At 49.1% G+C, this 21,936-nt stretch overlaps 2 protein-coding genes across 2 annotated transcripts; one reads left to right on the top strand and one right to left on the bottom strand.

Moving 5' to 3' along the window:
- Nucleotides 1–150: 150 nt before the first annotated feature.
- On the bottom strand, nt 151–6,441 carry Myl11 (myosin light chain 11). Its single transcript, XM_090357718.1, has 8 exons — nt 6,343–6,441; nt 3,542–3,580; nt 2,088–2,180; nt 1,776–1,851; nt 1,531–1,635; nt 1,375–1,453; nt 435–483; nt 151–350 (listed from the first exon to the last, which is right to left on the bottom strand). The coding sequence occupies exons 2-8, from the start codon at nt 3,542–3,544 to the stop codon at nt 246–248; spliced, it is 510 nt and encodes a 169-aa protein (XP_090213844.1). The 5' UTR covers nt 3,545–3,580; nt 6,343–6,441; the 3' UTR covers nt 151–245.
- A 684-nt stretch (nt 6,442–7,125) lies between these two features.
- On the top strand, nt 7,126–21,793 carry Tbc1d10b (TBC1 domain family member 10B). The gene is made up of 9 exons (XM_090357997.1): nt 7,126–8,119; nt 12,407–12,506; nt 12,794–12,901; nt 12,999–13,105; nt 18,621–18,735; nt 18,860–18,925; nt 19,122–19,311; nt 19,677–19,831; nt 20,240–21,793. The coding sequence occupies exons 1-9, from the start codon at nt 7,182–7,184 to the stop codon at nt 20,924–20,926; spliced, it is 2,466 nt and encodes an 821-aa protein (XP_090214123.1). The 5' UTR covers nt 7,126–7,181; the 3' UTR covers nt 20,927–21,793.
- Nucleotides 21,794–21,936: the final 143 nt, after the last annotated feature.

The following is a 21,936-nucleotide window of genomic DNA, read 5'->3' as shown; positions in this document are numbered from 1 at the left end:
TCGTATGCACTCGAGTGCGCTCGCTCTCCCCTCCCCGCCCCGGCCGCTGGCCTCCTGAGCCCTGCGTTCATTCGTTTGTGGGCACACTTGACTGGGTCATGTCTGAGCCCCCTCTTACACGAACAGACTGAAGGCGCCGTTCATAAGAAAGAAAAGGCCAAGGTGAATTTTATTGGGGGGGTTGTGTGGGTATGGTTCGGCTGGGCTGGCAGTGTGGGTCGGCAGAGGCCCCGGGAGGGACGTCCCTACTCCTGGTCCTTGGCGTCACCGTGTGTGATGACGTAGCAGATGTTCTTGTAGTCCACGTTGCCGCCCACATCCGGAGGGAAGGCAGCCCACATGTTCTTGATCTGGGGGAGGAGGCACCTACATCTCAGCATCGGTTCCGGGCCCTTTCCCCAACCCCCCCCCCCCCAGTCCCTTCCTCCACTCACCTCCTCCTGGGAGAAGCGGTCACACTGAGTGGTAAGCAGCTCCTCCAGACTGGAGAGGTGACATTCAGGGAATTGAGATGGGGTTCATGAGTCCTATCCACTTCCATCTCTGTTGCCACCCCCCCCCCGCCCCCACTCTTCTCTGGAAACTGGGGCCCACTCTTCGATCTCCCTCAATGATTTTGTCCCCTTAGGTGCTGCAAAAATGTAACCTACCACTAAGCTTTCTTTTCTTCTTTTTTTTTTTTTTTTGCCAGTCCTGGGCTTGAGCTCAGGGCCTGAGCACTGTCCCTGGACTTTCTCAAGGCTAGAGCTCGACCACTTGAGCCTCAGCACCACTTCCGGCTTTTTTCTATGCATGTGGTACCCAGAAATTGAACCTGGGTCTTCATGCTAGGCAAGCACTCTACCACTAGGCCAAACTCCCGACCGCCACTAAGTTTTCTCTATCTCTCTCTCTTGGGTTGGTCATGGGTCTTGAACTCAGGGCCTGGGTACTGTTCCTGAGCCTTTTTGTTCAAGGCTAATACTCTACCACTGTAAGCCACAATACCACTTCCGTTTTTTTCTGGTAGTTAATTGGAGGTAAGAGTCTCAAGGATTTCCATGCCTGTGCTGGCTTTGAACTGCAATCCTCAGATCTCAGCTTCCTGAGTAGCTAGGGTTACAGGCAGGTGTGAGCCTTACTTGCTATGTAGCCCAGACTGACCTGGACTAGCTAGCCCATGCTGGCCAGTTCAGGGCCTGAGCACTGTCCTTGGGCTTGTCTCAAGTCTAGAGCTCTACCATTTGTACCACAGCAACACTACCTGCTTTTTCTATGTATGTGGTACCAAGGAATTGAACCCAGGTCTTTGTGCAAACTAGGCAAGCTCCTGACCCTGGTCTCTATATTAGTAAGAATTTTGTCTGTGCACAAACAGCAAGAGAGGCCACTTACAACTGCTTCTTGATGGTACCCTTTCCCTCTGGGTCCAGGACCTTGAAGGCACCTGTGATCACATCCTCAGGGTCAGCACCTGATAGAGGGCATTAGGAGTCAGAAGAGTGCCTAGGAAGAAGCAATTGAGGGCTAAACCCAGGATACTTCACTCACCTTTGAGCTTCTCCCCAAACATGGTCAGGAAGACGGTGAAGTTGATGGGGCCACTGGCTTCCTTCATCATCGCATCTAGTTCCTCATTCTTCACGTTGAGGCGGCCTGGGGGGGAGGTAGGGGAATCAAGTTCTGGGACTGGGTCCCCTAAATTTAGCTAGCTAAACTGAGGCTTAAGACGACTAAATTCCTATGGACTCAATGGTTTTGTATTGGCTCTTTGTGGGTGGGATTGCGAGGCTCACCCATGGCTGCAAAGGTGTCTCGAAGGTCCTCCTTGTCAATAATGCCATCGCGGTTCTGATCAATTACAGTGAAGGCCTGTGGAGGGAAGGGGGAAGCAGGAATCAGGTCCCACATTGCATGGCTTCAACACCCACACCCCAGGCAGATCAGATTCTGGTCCCTAGCCAGCTGTCCCCTTCTACCCTAAGCAGGGGGAAGGGAGGAAGGAATTCTAAACCCTCCCCCCCCCCCACAAACAGGTGCACATTCCAGGGAGGGGAGTGACATGGTGCCTTCGGTCAGCGTTTAGTCTCCCCTCTCCCCACACTCACCTCTTTGAACTCCTGAATCTGAGTCTGATCAAACATGGAGAAAACATTGGAGCTCCCTTCTGCTGCTGCCCTTCTCTTGGCCTTCTTGGGTGCCTAGAGAATGAGGATTAGGCAAAAGGGGTCCATGGGCCAATCCTTAAACCTATGTGGGTGCAATTTGTTTTTTTTTGTCTTTTTATTTTTTCTTAAGATAGGGTCTCTCTATGTCCTCCTGCCTCAGTCAGACTCCCAAGCAATTAGGACTATAAAAGTCCCCCACACGCTTTTTTTTTTTTTTCTTTCATGGTGGTACTGAGATTTGAATGCAGTGCCTTGTGATTTCTGGGCAGGCATTGTATCACTTGATCCAGAGCTCCAGCCCTTGAAACCTCTCCCCCCCTTTTTTTTTTCAGTCCTGTGCTCAGGGCCTGAGCACTGCCCTTGGGTTTTCTCAAGGCTAGAGCTCTACCATTTGAGCCACAGCACCACTTCTGGCTTTTTTCTATGTATATGGTACTGAGGAATTGAACCCAAATCTTCATGCATGTTAGGCAAGCACTCTACCACTAGGCCAAACTCCTGCCCCTTGAATCCCTTTATGTAAAGTAACCTTTCCCCTCTTTGGGATTTGTTGTTTTGTTGTTGGCTGTGGGGCTTGAACTCTGGGCCTGGGTGTTGTCCCTTAGCTCTTCAGCTCAAGGCTACTGCCCTACCCCTTGAACCTCAGCGCCACTTCTGTTTTCTAGCAGTTAATTGGAGATGAGAGCCTCAAGATCTTTAGTGCCTGGCCTGGCTTTTAACCGCATCCTTAGATCTCAGCCTCCTGAGTAGCTAGGATTACAGGAATGAGCCACTACACCTGGCTCACCCTTCCCCTCTTAATATTCTCTGTTTGCCTCCTTGGACATTTACTCTTTTTGAACCTCACTTTTAAAATGGAAGTGGGATCATCATGTCCCAGAAGACTTTAGGAAGATGGAATGCAAGAAGGGCTAAAACAGGCTTTGAGGGGGACTGGACTCCTGTGAACCAAATGGAAGTCTATCCTTGACTGAATTCTTTAGGCCCTCACTATGAGAGAGAGAAACAGAGAGAGAGAAGAGAGAGAGAGAGAGAGAGAGAGAGAGAGAGAGAGAGAGAGAGAGAGAGAGAGAGAGAGAGAGAGAGAGAGAGATTTGGCCAGGACTATGGCCTAGTGGCAGAATGCTTGCCTAGCATGCCCATACCCTGGGTTTGATTCCTCAGTACCACATATACAGAAAAAGTCCGAAGTGGTACTGTGACTCAAGTGGTAGAGCGCTAGCCTTGAGAAAGCACAAGGACAGTGCCCAGGCCCTGAGTTCAAGCCCCAGGACTGGCAAAAAAGAAAAAAAAATAAGACAAAGAAAGAAAGATCATGTTTTACATCTTTCCAAAGGGTGAGACTACCCTGAATGTAAGGGATCTGGCCAGGAGCTGGGGATTCTGTCACTTACCATGTCTTATGGGTCCTGGGGGTGAGGCAGTGGCTCCAGCTGGAACAAAGCAGAGAGTCAGACTGGGGCAGTTCCTGTGGGGTTATATAGCCCTGCCCCGGGGAGCCCTTAGCATACCAGGGTAACCTTAGCCCTGTTCATGCCCACCCCAGATACCAAAATAGCCCAGCTCAGGGCCTCTCCTTTCTTGGAGGGCCTGAAGCAGCTGGAGCCTGGGGAGGGAGGAGGGAGTAGATCTTGGGATGTATATCTCATTAGAACCTAGGCAGGAAGAGATTTTTTTTTTTTCTCCCCACCGGGGACTACAATAGAAAGAGGTGCACAAGTAAGGCATAGTGAGCATCGATCCATCGAGTGCCCATGTAATGTGCTGGGCTTTGTGAGTACATGACGGTTAACACCATCCATGTGCCCCACATCCTAGGATTCATAGTCAAGTCTGTATTGGTGTGTAGGTAGTGGCAGAGCTTAAAGATGGAAGAGAAGCATGTTTGGAAAATAGAAGGTCAGGAAAATTTCCTGTCCTTTCTTCAAGGAGAAGGCAGATTTTGTGAAGAAAGAGACTCTGTGGTTTCAGGCCTTGAGTTTTAAACACCTGGGCCTGGGTTTTTTCTTCTCTTTTCTTTTTGCCAGTCCTGGGGCTTGAACTCTGGGCACTGTCCTTGAGCTTTCTCAAGGCTAGCGCTGTACCACTTGAGCCACAGCACTACTTCCAGCTTTTTCTGTGTATGTGATACCAAGGAATTGAACCCAGGGCTTCATGCATGCTAGGCAAGCACTCTACCACTAGGCAACACTCTCAGCCCCTGGGCCCCTGGGTTTTCTCTCTATAAAATGGAAACATAATTCTGATTCCATAGAGTTTTGTATTATAATCAAAGTAAACTCTGCCCTGGTGGAATTCCACAGTTTAGCCATGAAGACAGGAAAAAATGCTGAGAGTGATATATTTGTTGGGCAGGAGTCTAAAAGTAGACATAGTAGCTTTGTCTGGGAGTATAGGAATGGCTTCCCAAAAGTTCCTAGCAGGGGAAAAAGGCAGATGAAGGTGGAGGGGTAGACACTTTAAGCAGAGTGTCAATGAAAGAGCAGATGTTAGAGTTGTCACAATCATCAGCTTTGAGTAGGAGATGCAAAAGGTTAGTGGCTAGACATTAAGGGATCTTCAGTGCTGTGGTAGAGACTGTGGTAATCTTGGCAAAATTTGAAGCAGGAAAAGAACATGTACTAGTCTGAGGCTAGATCATTTCTCTAGGTTGTGATGTGAAGGTTGGGCCTCAGAGAAAGGGAGGTAAAGACACTTAAGAGGGAAGCTGGCTGCTACCGTATCCTAAATGGCTGGGATAGTCCATGGCTTTTCTTCTCACTATAGGGAAGAGAGAGATCTTGACTGACTATGTGACTTTAATGTACTCTCTTGTCACCCTGTGGGCCTCTATGCAGTGAGGTCTGGGAAAATAGTGGTGGAGGAAGTCCCAGCTTGGAAAGGATACCTATCTTCTACAGATTCCTCTAGGACCTGATGTCCTGAGGAAGATATCTCCCCCCTCCCCCTCCTCCAACCCCATGCCAATGCCTCTAAGACATTTTCTTTTCTGGGCACTGGGGCCCAGCCACCTGTTGTCTCAAAGAAGACTGAAGGAGCCACCCTAAACTTAGCAGCTGCCCTTGGCCTCCTGCGCCAGCCCCTCCCGACCTCAGATGGCAGCTGCCTGGCCTTATATGGTTACCATGGGGGGGTCTATGCCAGGGAGGAGCCCACTTCATTAGTCCTTTCTGGGAGAGGAGCAGACCTCCAAAAAGGGCAATGGGGAAGTACTCAGTAAACTTGAGTCAAATGGAAGGTAGGGACATGGAGGAGACCAGATACTGAATAGGCAGGCAATCATAGTATCTGGGAGTTGGCTCTGAGTGACCTCTGAGAACTCAGAAACCAAAGAACTTGGAAGTTCCTTGAGAGCTAGATCTGTCTGGAATTCCAGGGTGGTGGAGAACTATGTGAATACTGAGGCCTCCTAATTCCTTGGTGTTTAGAAGTTGGAAGGTTGGACCTCATAAAGCTTGGTATTTGTGACTATGGACTAAAGGCAACCTGGTGTGTGTGGGGGGAAGGCTACTGATATTGGAGTGTAGGTTCTAGTAATAAAATAAAGAGCACAGGCAGATGAGGCAGTGAGGGGAGAGGGGCTGACTGATACTCCTGCATTCCTGGATCCTCCCAAGAACAGTGACATTTATGCGAAGTTCATGACATCAAGGACTCATAGATTTGGGTCCTGTCATTCCCCACTAGACTGGGGAGAGATGAGATCTGAAAAATTGGAGCTTGGATCTGGGGAAAGAGTTCAGATAGATGGAAACTTGGAAGGGACTTGGGCTTGGGATTTCTCCCAAGAAATGGAGACTCTAGAGAGATAAGTTCTCTAAAGGATTTGGGGGCTCTGACTACAAAGGCAGTCAGACCCAGGACTGGGTCAGAGCACTGGATCTGTAGGAGACAGCTGAACGGAAAATGGGGGCCCAGAAAGGACTCAGGAAGGACAGCAGCAGGCTAATCATTGGTTCAGGGCTGCGCTAATGTTCCGGGCTCCTCCGCGCTGTCCCCAACTGTCACCCCCTTTCGCGCTTGTCTCCGGTTGTCACTGATTATCCCCAGGCTGGCACTCTGCCTGCCAGCAGCATCCTCGCCTGCCTCCTCGGTAGGACCATTGGCTGTCGCCGTAAGCTATCTTCCTATATTACTAAAGTGGAGGGAAGCAATAATTGGGTGGAGAGGCAAATTAATCACAAATGAAACCCGCCTCTTCCCAGCTGTCATTCCGTCCTGACCATCTTGGGAGAATTCCTCCGCTCTTCCTATTGACTCAGGACGCTGTCACGGCTCTAATAGACATCGCCGTCTGGCCCTTTTGCCCGCCTACCTCCCTTTTCATTGGCTCGCTTCTTACGTTTCTATTGGTCAGAAGGCTACCAAGCCCCGCCTCTCATCCCACAACACCAGCCTCATTTCCCCCGTCCTTCCGCAATCATTTACGCTCTAGCTGTGCTGATTGGCCAGAAAGTTCAGATTCCTGGTTTTCTACTGGCTGTTTCCTTCGTCCCGCCTCCTTCCTTGACTCACCCTCTGATTGGCCTCCTCGTCCTCGGCCTTCTCTGTTTCCTCTTGCTAGATTACCCGCCCACTTCCCGCCTCCAACACCACCCACCCTTCCCTCGATTGGCAGGAGCCCAGTTTCCTCTCCCCTATTATTCGTCCAAGAGCCCTGACAGGCGGGAGAAAAAAAGGGGCGCGATGGGCTGCTTGGCGCGCAGGCGTGGAACGCGGAGACGCAGGCCGCTCCGCCGCGTGTGCGCAGGCGCAACGTCGGCCACTCGCCCCAAGCCGGGAGGGAGGGGGCGGTGAGACTCGGGAGGGAGGGGGGGGTAAGAAGGCGAGAGCGAGACCCCGGCGCGAGGCGCCCCGCGACCCCAGCCCCGCCCCCGCGCGCCCCGCGGCCGCCTCGCGCCGCCCCGCCCCTGGCGCGCGCCGGGCCGCGCCCTTCGCCCTCTCCCCTTCCCTGACGGGAGGCTCCGGGCGGCCTGAGGGGCGGCGCCTTCTGCGGCCTCCCCGGCCGGGGGATGTGAGGGGCGGCCCGCAGCTATGGAGACGGGCCCGGCGCCCCTGGTGGCCCCGCCGCGCCGTCATGGCGCCCCTGCAGCCCCCTCGCCGCCGCCCCGGGGTTCTCGGGCCGGGCCCATGTTGGTGGTGGCCCCAGGACCGCCTGTGACTACGGCCACTTCGGCCCCCGTCACCTTGGTGGCCCCCGGGGAGGCGCGGCCCGCCTGGGTCCAGGGGCCGGCCCCGACCTCGGCGTCGACGGTCCCGGCTAGCACGGTGGTGGTGCTGACTCTGGAGGCTTCCTCCGAAGCCCCAGAGATGCAGGTTCCCCCCGGCCTGGAGCCCCCGGTGCCCGCGCTCCCGGCCGTGGCCGGAGCCCACGCGTCCGCGCCTCCGGCGTCTGGTGTGGACTCTGCGAAGATGGAAGAGATTCGAACCTCACCTGTCCCAGGACCAGGGACTCCCACCGGGACCCCCACCAGGACCCCTTCCAGAACAGCTCCTGGGGTTCTGGCCGGCAAACCTCCGCTCGCCCCGAAGCCGGGAACCCCAGTGGCCTCAGGAGCGACTGCACGGGGTGCAGCAGGACAGGTGACAAGTGGACCTGGACATGGGGCTGCCACAGCAACACCAGCATCCCCAGCTGCAGGACGGGCTCCAGAGGACGCCTCTGGCCCTGGCGCTTCAGGGACGAGCGAGGCTCCTGTAGCTGTGGTGACGGTGACCCCAGCTCCAGAGCTGGTTGAAAACTCGCAAGACCTGGGCTCCACATCCAGCTTGGGACCTGGCATCTCGGGGCCTCGGGGGCAGGCCCCGGATACCCTGAGCTACTTGGACTCCGTAAGCCTCATCTCCGGGACCTTGGAGTCCTTGACGGATGATGTGAGCTCCGTGGACTCAGACTCGGAGGCAAACGGGCTGATCCTGCGCAAGACAGACAAGTATGGCTTCCTAGGGGGTAGCCAGTACTCGGGCAGCCTGTAAGTAGCCACCTGGTTGGTACCCGGCGGGACCGCCCCGGGAAGTGGAGGCCTGGGTGGAAGGGCGGTGGTGAAATGACACACCTTGGCCCACATCTAGCTGCCCAGCCTCTTGTGAGGATGGACGAAGAGGAGGCTGATGAATAGGAATGTGGCATCTAGAGCAGCATCTTGATGGGTTCGTGGCATTGGCTTGTTAGGGAGATCAAGGAGCAGCACATCTGGTCCAAGCCTAGACCTTGGCTTTGGAAGGCTGTGTGCCCTTGAGCTAGTGGCATCCCTATTTGAGACTGGGTGTCTTCCTCTGGGAAGGGTTGAATGAAGTGATACCGAGATCATCTCAGCTCTTTGGCAGGTAGTTCCAGCTACAGACCTGATGATCTGGAAGGTTGATTGGGGTAGTGGGAGAGTTATGGTAGAGACCTTTGGCTTCTTTAGGGACATTCGGGCAGGGATGCAGACACCTTCCTTTCTGAAGGGAGTGATGAGGTAGGGAAGTCTGCTTGATGTGGAGAAGATCCTGAAAACAAGGCCCTTCTGTGAAACAGAGGCCAGTTTTATGTCTTCACTGAAGGAAAAGAGCTGAAGGAGGCCTCTACCCCATTTCCTCATCTCCCCAGCTGGGCTTATAATTTCCTAGTTCCCTCCATGGGCCTGAGTCACTCCTGGGGTGGGGGTGTTATTGCTTCTGATTTCTTCCTTCCCTCAGTCTGGATCCTGCTCATTGTTCTGTGTCCCCTTAACCTGCTGGTCAACTCAGTTTACAGCATCGCCTGAGCTCCTTGGTGCCAAGTCCTATGCTGCAACTCACCATAAAGTAATTCTTCAGATGAGCTCATCTGGAGGTTGTGAGCAGTACTTGAACAGCTGGTTTCAATACAGTATGTCAGGTGTAGCGTAAGAGTTTTGTGAACACCTGGAGAAGGAATCTTTGCTCCCGTGCGGAAATTCAACTGAAATTGGTGTGAATCATGAAGAATAAGTGTGGTTTAGTCACGACTCTTATGTTGAAGTGAGGTGGGGTAAAGGCTTGTGTGTGGGGAATAAAAAGGGTTTATAAGCTAGCAAAAATCAGAAAAGTTTTGATTGAGCAACAACAGGGGAAGGTAACTGAAGTTTGACCCTGGTGCTTTCTCATGGCCCAGGAAGAATTGTACTCAGTTTATAAATGGATTAGAATTAGAGCAGTTGAGTGAATTGCATGACCAATGCCTCTTTCCTCAATACTCCTACTAGACTGTCCAGAGGAATTTGGGTTAAATTCAAATTCAAAGAGTCCCTCCTGCATGCTAGGCACTGTTTTCTCTGCTTTCTAAGTTTGTGTCTCTAAAATGTGTGTTCTGTTCTTACCTCAGAGGTAAGGCTGCCTGTGGCACTAGTTACCTTGAAAGCTTTTTTGTCGACAGGGTAAAGTCCAAGCTTTTTAGCTTGAAAATAAGCTCTTTCTTCTGGCCACACAAGCCTGGTCTGATTTCCTATCACTCACTACCAGGCACTGTGCTGTGGTTCTGCTGAACTCACTGTAATTGTTCCTTATTTATGTTTAGGCCTGTCCCATCTGTTAAAAATGTTCTTGGGTTGGGAATGTAGCTTACTGGTAGAGTGTTTGCCTATCATGCACAAATCCCTAGGTTCAATTCCTCAGCACTACATGCACAGAAAAAGCCTGAAAGTGCCACTGTGGCTCAAGTGGTAGAGTGCTAAGGAAAAAAAAAAAAGCTCAAGAACAGTGCCTAGGCCCTGAGGTCAAGCCCCAGGACTGGCCAAAATCTTGTTCTTTCCCTTCTGTCTGGTTATTTTTTTAATTTATTTTTGTCTTGATGGAATCTGGAGCTTGAACTCAGGGCCTCGGCGCTACCACTGAGCTGCTTTGCTTAAGGCTAGCCACAGCTCCACATCTGGCTTTTTTTTGGGGGGGGGGGGGTGGAGGGGTTGTAGTTAATTAGTCAAAGACTCTCATGACTTTCCTTCCTGGACTGCTTCCAATTGAAATCGTCAGATCTCAGCTTCCTAAGTAGCTAGGATTACAAGGGTGAGCAGTTGGTGTCAAGCTGCTAGGTAATATCTACTCATTTCGTATGGTTCACATTGGATTCATCCTTCTCTAAGAAGCCCTCCCTGATATGTCTCCCCAATTACATGACTTTTGTGCACCTTTTGCATTTCCCATACCATAATGAAGCCTCTTAGACTATGATGTTCTTGTGTGTAGGAAAGGTATCTTAATATTCCTACCTCTTAGCTCCATTTCCACTTTTTTGGAGCTGAGTCTCTCAGATATATCCTGCCTGGGGTCACTTTGAACCTCAATCCTCAGAAATTAGTCTCCTGAATAGCTAGGTTTACAGGAGTGAGCTATTAGCATCCAGCTATGAATTCATTTTATTTTGTTTTCTGGTATTATTGAGGTTTGAACTCAGAGTCCCTTCCCTCCTTCCCTCCCTTCCTTCCCTTCCTTCCCTTCCTTCCCTTCCTTCCCTTCCTTCCCTTCCTTCCTTTCCTTCCTTCCTTTTCCCTTTGGCCAGTCCTGGGCTGAACTCAGAGCCTGGGCACTGTCTTTGAGCTTTCTCAAGGCAAGCACTCAACCACTTTAGCCACAGCTCCACTTCCAGCTTTTTCTATGTATGTGATACCAAGGAATCATACCCAGGGCTTCGTGTGTGTTAGGCAAACACTCTACCATTATGCCACATTCCTGGCCCCTAAAACTTCTATTTAACAGTTCTTTATATAGATAAATAGATTCCCGCCCCCCCCCCCCCATAGTACTCCTAATTTTGTAGGTGATGAACTCAGCCTGGGTGTTGTCCCTGAGCTCTTCATCCCAAGGCTACCACCCTACCCTGAGCCAAGCCCCATTTCCCATTTTTCTAGAGGTTCATTGGAGATAAGTCTCAGGTCCTTTTGTGCCTGGGCTGGCTTTGAACCTTGATCCTCAGCTCTCAGCCTCCTGAGTAGCTAGGATTACAGGTGTGAGCCGCTGCACCTGAAAAGTCTGCTTATTTCTAAAGTCCAAACTTTCTTCCTTTTCTTTCTTCTGAATCCTACAATAACTTCCAAGTCAGAAAGGGTATGTCAAGTATGAAGCTCTGACAGAATAGTGACAAACAAGGCAAGAACTTTATTTCTCTAGAAATCAAGGAGATTTCAGGGAGGCAGCAGTAGATGAAATTTCAAATAGTAGAAGGGATTTTAATTTTTTTAGTTTTCATGGTCTGGGTGCTGTCCCTGAGCTCTTTTGCTCAAGGCTAGTGCTCTACTACTCTGAGCCACAGCTCCACTTCTGAGGATTTTTGAGTGGTTAATTGAAGATGAGTCTCACAGGGACTTTTTTGCTGAAGCTGGGTTTGAACCCCCACCCTTAGATCTCAGCCTTGTGAATAGCTGGGATTACAGGCATTGGCCCCCAGCACCAGCTAGTAGGGATCTTAAGAGGCTGGTAGGATGAAATTGAGTTCTAGAGAGATGCAAATACATTTGTTCTGTATTTGATTTGATAAGTGATTATTTTAACTTACTGAGCTCCCAGCTATAGGTTTATTTCATATACCCTCAGCAAATTCCTTTGGTGGCTGTTATTTTCTCCACCTTTTGAAAAAGGCAATTGAGGCCTAGAAAAAGTAAATGACTACCCTAAGGTCACAATGAATAGATTATATAGCTAGGCTTTGGATCCAAGTCTAATTCAAAAGATGGCTTTTATTTAGTTACTGTTACTATTTTTGTGCCACTCAGAGTTGAACCAGGGCTTTATACATGCTAGGCAAGGGCACTACCACTGAGCTATATCCCTAGCCAAAATGTAACTTTTATATATTCTGTATTCATTCTTCAAATTTGTATGTGTCTAAAGTGGGATCTCTATATAGAGATCCAATAGGGAAGGAAGGTTTTTTTGTTTTGTTTTTGCCATTCCTGGGGCTTGAACTCATAGCCTGGGCACTGTCCTTGGACACATTTTGCTCAAGGCTAGTGCTCTGCCACTTGAGCCTCAGCACCACTTCTGGCTTTTTTCCTGTGTATGTGGTACTGAAGAATCAAACCCAGGGCTTCATGCATGCCAGGTGAGCACTCTACCACTAGGCTATGCTCCCGGCCCCGGGAAGTCTTTTTAGTGTAGCAAATAGGGCTGTGGATGTCCATATGGCTAGATACTGAATTGCTTGGTAGTTTACAGAATGCCCAGATTCTCATTGGAGTCTAACAAGACAGCTGATACAAGTTCCCCAGCATCACAGGCTTTGTACTATGGCTACTTAACCCCTTCCATGCTGCCCTATCCTACAGAGAGAGTTCCATTCCTGTGGATGTGGCTCGTCAGCGGGAGCTCAAGTGGCTGGAGATGTTCAGCAACTGGGATAAGTGGCTGTCACGGCGTTTCCAGAAGGTTGGAGAGGGTTGTATGATGGGTTGGGCAATGCACCAGGGTGGGGGAGGGATGCTGCTCTAGGGAAGCCCAGGAAACTTGACAGTATCTGCCTTCAGGACCACACTGGGTGGAGGTGGTACTCTGTCGTTGAGAGGAGGAGGAGCTTTAAGTGGACGGCCAGGCCAGGTCCAGTGCAGTCAAGTCTGGCATGTGGGAGGAGTGTGAAGAAGCCTGAGGACCGCTAGGAAAGCTCGGAAGCCCTGTCAGACCTTGAAACTGTCCCCCTGGCTGCCACTCTGCTTTAGGTGAAGCTACGTTGTCGAAAGGGGATCCCCTCCTCCCTAAGAGCCAAGGCTTGGCAGTACCTCTCTAATAGCAAGGAACTTCTGGAGCAGAACCCTGGCAAGTTTGAGGTGCGTGCAGCTCCCCGATATGGGGACATGGCCCTGTCTATGCAAAGAGGATGTCAGCTTCCTCAGAGATTGAAATGATCCCTCTGTCCCACTGCAGGAGTTGGAACGGGCCCCTGGAGACCCCAAGTGGCTGGATGTGATTGAGAAGGACTTACATCGCCAGTTCCCATTCCATGAGATGTTTGCTGCACGAGGGGGACATGGGTAAGGTGCACTCACTGACTGTGTGGGGCAGTCAGCAACCATTTGTTGAGAATTCTTAGGTCATTAAAAAATGGGGCTATAAAACAGTTCTTGCAAGCTGGGTGCTAGTGGCTCATGCCTGTGATTCTAGCTATTCAGAAGGCTGAGGTCTGAGAATCAATATTATATACAACCTGGGCAGAAATGTCTAAGAGACTTTTTTTTTTTACACCAGTCCTGGGGCTTGAACTCAGGGCTTGAACACTATCTTTGAGCTTTTTCCTCAAGGCTAGGGCCCTGCCACTTGAGCCACAGCTCTACTTCCGCTTTTCTATGTATGTGGTACCAAGGAATCAAACCGAGGTCTTTGTTCATGTAAGCACTCTACCACTAGGCTAAACTCCTGATCCTCTAAGAGACTCTTATCTCCAATTAAACATCAAAAAGCCAGAAGTAGAGCCATGGTTCAAGTGGTAGAGCACTACTCTTGAGCACAAAAGTTTAGAGACAGTGCCTAAGCACAGAGCTTAAGCCCCAGGACTAGCACAAAAACAAAAACAGTTCTTGCCCTGTAGGACTTTGGACTTAATGTCAACTTGTGTTAAAGCAGGTATCTCAGACTCTAAATTGGGGTTCTATGTGTGTCTGTGTCTGAGGGGTTTCATTGAAGAGGTTTCACTTGAAGGATAGATGGGAGCTGGGGAGGGGCAGAATTTTTCTGCCTGGAGAGTTTTGTAAGCTTTTTCTAGTTAGAGGGTCTTGATAGAGCTGAGGCTGAAAGTTTGGGGCCAGAACACCAATAGGTGCCAAGGCACTTGAGTTTTGTTGTGTAGGCTGTTTCCTAAAGCTGTAATGATACATGTATGTATATAGCATTCCTTTAAGGCATGGTTAGATGCACTTTTTTTTTTTTTCCCGGTGCCAGAGATCAAACTAGGGGCTTTTGCACATGTTAGGCAAATGCTTACTATCAGTGAGCTACATCTCTAGTTCTTCATGGGCTGTTTTTTAAATCAATAAGTTCATCTTTCAACTCATACTTATTGAGTACTTGTTATCTGTCAGGTACTATTTTAGTCATATATGAAAGTAGTGAACCAAAAAACAAAACCTGTCCTTGTGAAGTCTGTTGTTTTTGTGGGAATAAACATAAGCAGTATATCAGATAAATCAGATAAAGTATGTTTGTAAAATAGTGGTTTACAAAAGAGTTGAAAGCAAGGAAGGAGACTAGAATCCTATGCCAGTGGCTCACGCCTGTAATCCTAACTGAGGAGGCTGAGGTTGCAGAATAGCTGCTCAAAGCCAGTCTGGTAAGAAAACTGTAAGTCTGTGAAACTTTTTTTTTTTTGCTAGTCTTGGAGCTTGAACTCAGGGCCTGAGCACTGTCCTTGGGCTTTCTCAAGGCTAGAGCTCTATCACTTGAGCCACAGAACCACTTCCGGCTTTTTCTGTATATATAGTACCAAGGATCAAACCCTGGTCTTCATGAATGCTAGGCAAGTACTCTTCACTAGGCCAAACACCCGGCCCCTCTTTCTTTCTTTCTTTCTTTCTTTCTTTCTTTCTTTCTTTCTTTCTTTCTTCCTTCCTTCCTTCCTTCCTTCCTTCCTTCCTTCCTTCCTTCCCTTCCTTCCTTCCTTCTTTCTTTCTTTTCTTTTCTTTTCTTTTCTTTTCTTTCTTTCTTTCTTTCTTTCTTTCTTTCTTTCTTTCTTTCTTCCTGATTTTTAAACTCAAGGCCTTGGCTCTGCCCCTGAGTTTTGTGGTTTTGCTTTGTTTTGTTTTGTTTTTCATTAAATTAACATTCTATCACTTAGACACAGTTCCACTCCAGCTTTTTTTGGTAGTTAATTCGAGATAAGATCTCACAGACTTTCCTGCCTGAGCTGTCTTTGAGCCATGATTGTCATATCTCATCCTCCTGAGTAGCGAGGCTTATAGTCCTAAGCCACTAGCTTAATAGGAGGCCATCTCCTATTAAACAGTAAAATGCTGGAAAGTAGAGGTGTGACTCCATTGATACAGCACAAGCATTGAACAGAAAAAGCTAAGGAATAGTGTTCAGGCCTTGAGTTCAAGCCCCAGTGCCACCAGATACAAAAAAGAAAAAGGAGACTAGAGACTGAATTGCAATGGGATTACAAAATGAACAGATCTGGTTTACCTTTAAAGAGGATGGGTATAGTTGCTACCTTGAGAACAGACTATAAGGAAATAAAAGGTAGCACCAGGTCAGTTAGGAGACTGTTTCTGTAACTCGGAAGAGATGATGACAGATAGATAGGAAGCGAGCTGTGGAAGAATGAGGAAATATAGCTGGGTTCTGGATCTATTTTGAAATAGTGTAATGAAGATTGCTAAGAGATTATATGTAAAGTATGTGAGAGAAGGAGAAAGACATTGAGGTGACTCATAAGGTTTTTGGTCTCAGAAACTAGAAGAAAGGAGCTATTATTTACTGATAATGGATAAGGAAAACTGAAGAGAAGGTAGGCTTTGTGGCCATATCAGGAGCTCATTTTTGGAATGTTAAGTTTAAAATATGGATATGCCAAGTGCTGGTGGCTCATGGTGATAATCCTAGCTACCCAGGAGGATGAAATCTGAGGATTATGGTTCAAAACCAGCCCACTAGGAAAGTTGGCGAGATTCTTGTCTCCAACTAACCACCAGAAGATGGGAATTGAAGCTGTGGCTCAAGTTTTAGAGCACTAGCCTTAAGTAGAAGAGGACAATGCATAGGCTCTGAGTTTAAGCCCCATAGCCGACTCCTCCCGCCAAAAAAAAATTACTGGACATCTAATTGAAGATGTAAGTAAATTGAAGGTATGATATGTTTAAATCTGGATTTTAGGGAAAAATTTAAAACTGGAGGTAAATTGGTAATTGAAATGTGGCAACTTAGGGAGGGACTAACTCATTCACAGGACTGGAAGTGGTCCTTAGGGCAGCAGGTGTACATACCAGCTGCTTGCGCCTATAATCTTAGCTCCTCAGAAGGCTGAGATCTGAGAATCAATGTTTGAAGCCAGCCTGAGCAGACATAGCCCCAAGGCTTTTATTTCAAATTAACCAGCAAAAAGCCAGAATCGGAGATGTGGCTCAAGTGGTAGGATATAGCCTTGAGCAAAAAAGGTAAGAGAGAGTAGGAGGTCCTGAGTTCAGGTCCAGTACCAGGACTAAAATACCAGAACAAAGGTTTTTTTGTTGTTGTTGCTTTTTTTTTTTTGCCAGTCCTGGGCTTGAACTCAGGGCTTGAGCACTGTCCTTGGACTTTCTCAAGGCTAGAGCTTTACCACTTGAGCCTCAATATATTGTACTCAATATATGCTATGTAAAAAGTGAACTATGCAATTTCTGGTCAGGGATAGGAAGGTGAAAATTGGGGCGGGGGAAATGGTGACATTGTTCAAGAATGTACTTACTATCTGACATAATGGAATTGTAACCCCTTTGTACAACTTTTTTTTTTTTTTTTGCCAGTCCTGGGTCTTGAACTCAGGACTGTCCTTGGGCTTTCCTCAAGGTTAGAGCTCTACCACTTGAGCAACAGCACCACTTCCAGCTTGTTTCTATGTATGTGGTACCCAGGAATCCAAACTGGGTCTTCATGCATGCTAGGCAAGCCCTCTACCACTAGGCCAAACTCCTGGTCCGTTCCGTAATAACATTTTTAAAAATTAAAAACTGTAAAACCAAGGCAAAATAAAAATAAAAGGAAGCTCTCCAGGGATTGACTCTTGAAACTCAAATGACTTGGGAGTAGGAAGATAGCCAATAGAGTGTACTGAGAAGTTAAAGATGTAAGAAGGGAACCAGGAGAGTAGTTTCTGGAAGCAAAGTGAAGGTTTCAAGGCTCAGCTGTGAGAACTGTTGCTGAGAGGACGAGCCAGTCAAGCCTGGATATAGCCTGCTGGATTTAACACCGTGGAGGTGGATAATGACTTGATAAAGCAGTCTTGTATGGCTTCTCTAGAGAATTGTGGGGAAGAACATTAAAGAGAGAAAGTCTATGTTGTGGCAGAGTTTTGCTGACTAGGTAAGGAAAGAATTGATCTTTGGAGGGGGGGAAACCACAGGAATTCTGTTTTGTTTTAGTACTAAAGCTTGAACTCTGAGTTTTGCATTATGGTTTGGCTTTCTTGTTCATGATTGGCCACTTGAGATATACCACCTTTTTTTTTTTTTTTCTGGTTAATTGGAGCTAAGAGTCTCTCAGACTTTTCTGCCTGGATTTGCTTCAGGCCACAGTCCTTCAACTCTTAGCCTTCTGAATAGCTAGGATTATAGATGTGAGCCCTGGCCCAGGGAACATTTTTTAGACAAGAAGGAATTACAGCATTGGTATAACGATAGGAAATGATCCAGTGAAGAGACAAAAATTGGCTCTGTAGGAGAAAATGGATGTTGCTGGTTTGTTAATCTGTGTGGGTGAGTGAAGATGGGATCCAGAACCCAACTGGAAAGGCTGTGCTTGGCAAGGATCACAGACAGTTCACCCATAGCAACAGGGGGAAGGAAGGGACACAGATGAAGGCAGTGGGTGGATGTAGTGTGGGAGCTTGTGGAAATTGCATATTTAATATGTATTAGGTAAAATAACCAGTATATCAAACCTATCATTTCATGGGTAATTTGCAAAGTGGAGAGAAAATACTAAGTAAATAATAGTGGGTTGATATGCAGATAAGACATAAATGATCACACTTGAAAGACTGGATTTGGGGCAATGCTATTATAAGCAGTGTTAGGAGTATGTGTGAGACTGGGGTTGGGGAGAGGATCAGGGAAATCATTACCTTTCTTTGGGCAAGAGATGGAGGGTTGAGCTGAAAATGGCTGTGGAGAAGGAGACAGAACAGATACGGACCAGACAGAGTTCAGGGTGTAGCATTGTTTGGACTTGGTGGTTGACCGAGAGGAATAAGGAAGGCTCATTTTTCTGATGTAGAGCTGAGGAGTTTTAAGCCCCAGGTATGATGGACACAGGTAAGGAAGAGGAACAATCGTAGAGCAGAGTTCATTCTTTCGGATGCAGAAACAAGACACAGGTCTGAGGCACAGCTGGCTGTTAAGCCTTCACCAAGAGCCAGGGCCCACTGAACATGCTGAGAGAGCTGATGAAATCCACTGAGATAGATAAGGCAGCCCTTGGCTGGGAAAGCTCCTGCTCTGGAGTGATAAAAAAACATCCAGACAGTGCTAGAGAAGGGCTAGCACTGTGGGTGATGCAGATGACCTTGGACATTTATGGAATGGTGGCAGAAGGCTGGAGAGAGTGCAAGCTGTGCTGAGCAATGAGTAGGAAGCATGTGAGGTGTGTGGTCAAGAGTGGAAGTCTGGGACTTGGATGCTTTGATTGTGGGCTGAACGTTTGGTGGGCATGGCTAGGAGGGTGAACGGAAGAGTGTGGTGGTAAAGTTTTAAGGCGTATCTGTAACCAACTGGATATAAGAGAGGTCTGGGTTGAGGTTGGTTTGGTTGGGGACAGAGACCTTCCAATTCCTGTGGTTGCCATGTTCTGCAATCCCCAAAGGCAACAGGACCTGTACCGAATCCTCAAGGCCTACACCATCTACAGACCTGACGAGGGCTACTGCCAAGCCCAGGCCCCCGTGGCTGCAGTCCTGCTCATGCACATGCCAGCTGAGGTCAGCATCTGTAGTCCTGGCCTGGGGTGGGGTGGTGGTCTTGATCTGTACCTGGTGATGGGGGAGCGTCCTACTTCCTGCTTCTCAGGCTCCATCCCTCCCTCCTCATTGTTGTCCTTCTTAGCAAGCCTTTTGGTGCCTGGTGCAGATCTGCGACAAGTACCTCCCAGGTTACTACAGTGCAGGGCTGGTGAGTGTTTGGATACATGGGGTTGTGACTTCCTAAGGCTGCAGGGGAGGTCCTTTCCCTGCCCATCCTGGCCTTTCTGTCCCTGTGTCCTCTGGACCAATCTCCACTGAGGTGAAGCTTGCCTACCAAGGTTGATTCTATCCTGAGGGCCACAGCAGGCCAGGCCCTCTTACGATTCGATTCTTTCCACTTCCAGGAGGCTATTCAGCTGGATGGAGAAATCTTCTTTGCACTCCTGCGCCGGGCCTCCCCGCTAGCACACCGACACCTGCGGAGGCAGCGCATTGACCCTGTGCTCTACATGACAGAATGGTTTATGTGCATCTTTGCCCGCACCCTGCCCTGGGCTTCAGTGCTACGTGTTTGGGACATGTTTTTCTGTGAAGGTATTTATGTGGCCATCTAGACTGTGAAGGGGCTGGGGTTTTTGTGGCCACTATTAAGAGAGTTCTGCTATACTTCTGGTGGCCCATGGACAAAAGATAGTTGTTGGGCCAAGGTTTCACTATAAGTAGTGTATGGAATAAAGAGAGGCCTGGTCTTGTTTTAACCACCAACTAGAGCCAACCACCCTAGAGCCAACTCTCCTCCTAGGAATCTGAACCCTGTAGCATACAATCCCTTTTTGGGACTTCCTCATCTGTGAACTTGGCGATGAAGAGGGGTAGGATCTGTGAGTCTTCAATAATTTAAGAGATCTAATTTAAGAGCCTAATGGCTTGATCCTCCATTCTGTCCTTCCATCCCATAGGAGTTAAGATCATCTTTCGGGTGGCTCTAGTTTTGCTTCGACACACGCTGGGGTCGGTGGAGAAGCTGCGTTCCTGCCAAGGCATGTATGAAACCATGGAGCAACTGCGCAACCTGCCTCAACAGTGCATGCAAGAGGACTTCCTGGTACAAGAGGTAGGCCCTCAGCATACCCTGCTGCTTTAGCCCATTCTCAGCTCCACTTCATTCAGATATTTTGAACTGTAATCCTAGCTAGCTAGTCAAGAGGCTGAGATTTGAGGATTGAGATTCAGAGTCATCCTGGGCAGAAAAATCCACAAGATTCCTTATCTCCAATTAATCACCTAAAACCTGGAAATGTGGCTCGAAGTGGTAGAGCACTAATTTGAGCAAAAAAGCTCAGGGACAGCACCCAGTCCCTGAATTTAAGACCCATGACCAAAAACAAAAAATAAAAATAAAAACAAAAAAATTTTGGAGGAGGTTGGTGATACAGGGTTTGAACTCAGGGCCTTGGTGCTTTACCACTTGAATTATACTCCCGGCCTCATCTTCCTTCTGGTATCTATTTCCTATATGTAGATTATAAGCCTCCCAGTGACAGAAGCACTGATTGAGCGAGAGAATACAATTCAGCTGAAGAAGTGGCGAGAAACCCGGGGAGAGTTGCAGTATCGTCCCTCACGGCGGCTACATGGCTCCCGGGCCATCCACGAGGAACGCCGGCGACAGCAGCCACCCCTGGGCTCCTCCTCCAGCCTTCTTAGCCTCCATGGCCTCAAGGGCATAGGCTCTCGGGCAGCTGGAGGGGCCCCCTCCCCACCCTCTCTCACCCGCAGAGCCAGTGCTGGGCCTGTTCCTGGGCCTGTCCCTGGGCCTGTGGTGACTGCAGAGGGACTGCATCCTTCCCTTCCCTCACCTACTGGCAACAGCACACCCCTGGGTTCCAGCAAGGAAACCCGGCGGCAAGAGAAGGAGCGGCAGAAACAAGAGAAGGAGCGGGAGAAGCAAGAGAAGGAGAGGCAGAAGTGGGAAAAAGAACAAGAAAAAGAACAGCAGAAGCAGGAGAAGGAGCGGCAGAAACAGGAAAAGGAGCGGGAGAAGGAGCGGCAGAAGCAGGAAAAGGAGCGGGAGAAGGAGCGGCAGAAGCAGGAGAAGGGCCAAGGCCGGAAGCTTTCCCTGCGTCGGAAGGCAGGTGGTCCCCCAGCACCTCACGATGATGGGGACAGGTCCTCCGCAGCTGAGGCCAGGCAGGACGCTTATTTCTGACCTCTGCCTGGGGCTGGACAGCATGGCCCCCTCCATTTCCCTCAGCCAAGAACAGGCCAGGCCTGGCCTGGGGTCCTCCCTCAGCCCCTTCAACAGGCTGTCCTGTCCCTCTTTTTGAGGAAAGTGGCTTGATTCTCCCACTCTGCCAGCTGCTGATCCCTACACAGCTAGGACAGCCACAGTGCATGGGGCAGCTACATCTCCTGGGGTAGCCATGACCAAGGCCGGGGCCATTTGCCTCTGATTAGGCCCAGCTGGGATGTCTGTCGCTCCTGCCAATTCCTCCTGGGGTCCTTCCCAGGTGCTGTCCTAACTGGCCTCTTGTCACTACAGGGGTGACTCTTGGCAGCGACAGCAGTTTGCAGAATCTTACACACCAGTGGCTCACATTACCCGCAAGGTAGAGCCAGGTTCCTTTTCCCTTCTTCAACCCTGCGTGTTTCTCCCACTGCCTTTCTGGGGGCCAACACTCTCCTCTCCTCCCTCTGCTTTTGGACATCTCTATTGTAATTATGTACAGAGGATCAGGTTGGCCCAGGGTGGGTGCTTCAATTCTCCTTCCAGTGTTCCTGAACTTCGGTCTATTTAAGGGGACGTGCACTCAAATAGGAACTGTCCCCTATTTCCTCTCCCAAACTTCTCTGGCTCTCTCTCTTCATCTACCTGCTCTGTATTCTCAGGCCTCTGCTTTATCTCACCAGGACTCCTACATTTCATCTTGTTCCCTTCCAACCCTCAAGCTCCTTTCTGAGTAAGGGTCCTCTCTCGAGTCCAGGGGTTGGAACCCAGTGTTTACATTCTCTTGTCTCAGTCCCATCCCATGTGGCGCTTTGAGGAACCGGAAAAAGAACCTGCTGTTGTACCTGGGTTTGTCTCCTGCCTTGTTATTTGACAGATGAGGCTTATGGGGAAGGACTAGGGAGGGAGGGAAAAAGCCAGGGCCTTGGTCTCTCAAAGCAGTTCATGATCTCAGTAGGTAGGTAGGTGGTACCTCTTGGCCCCGTTGTCCA

The sequence above is a fragment of the Megascapheus bottae genome, chromosome 25 (genome assembly GCF_031878675.1).
Source record: "Megascapheus bottae isolate mThoBot1 chromosome 25, mThoBot2.hap1, whole genome shotgun sequence".
Taxonomy (NCBI): domain Eukaryota; kingdom Metazoa; phylum Chordata; class Mammalia; order Rodentia; family Geomyidae; genus Megascapheus; species Megascapheus bottae.
Note: the sequence above shows the minus strand (reverse complement) of the source record. Positions and strands in the feature narration are given on the sequence as shown.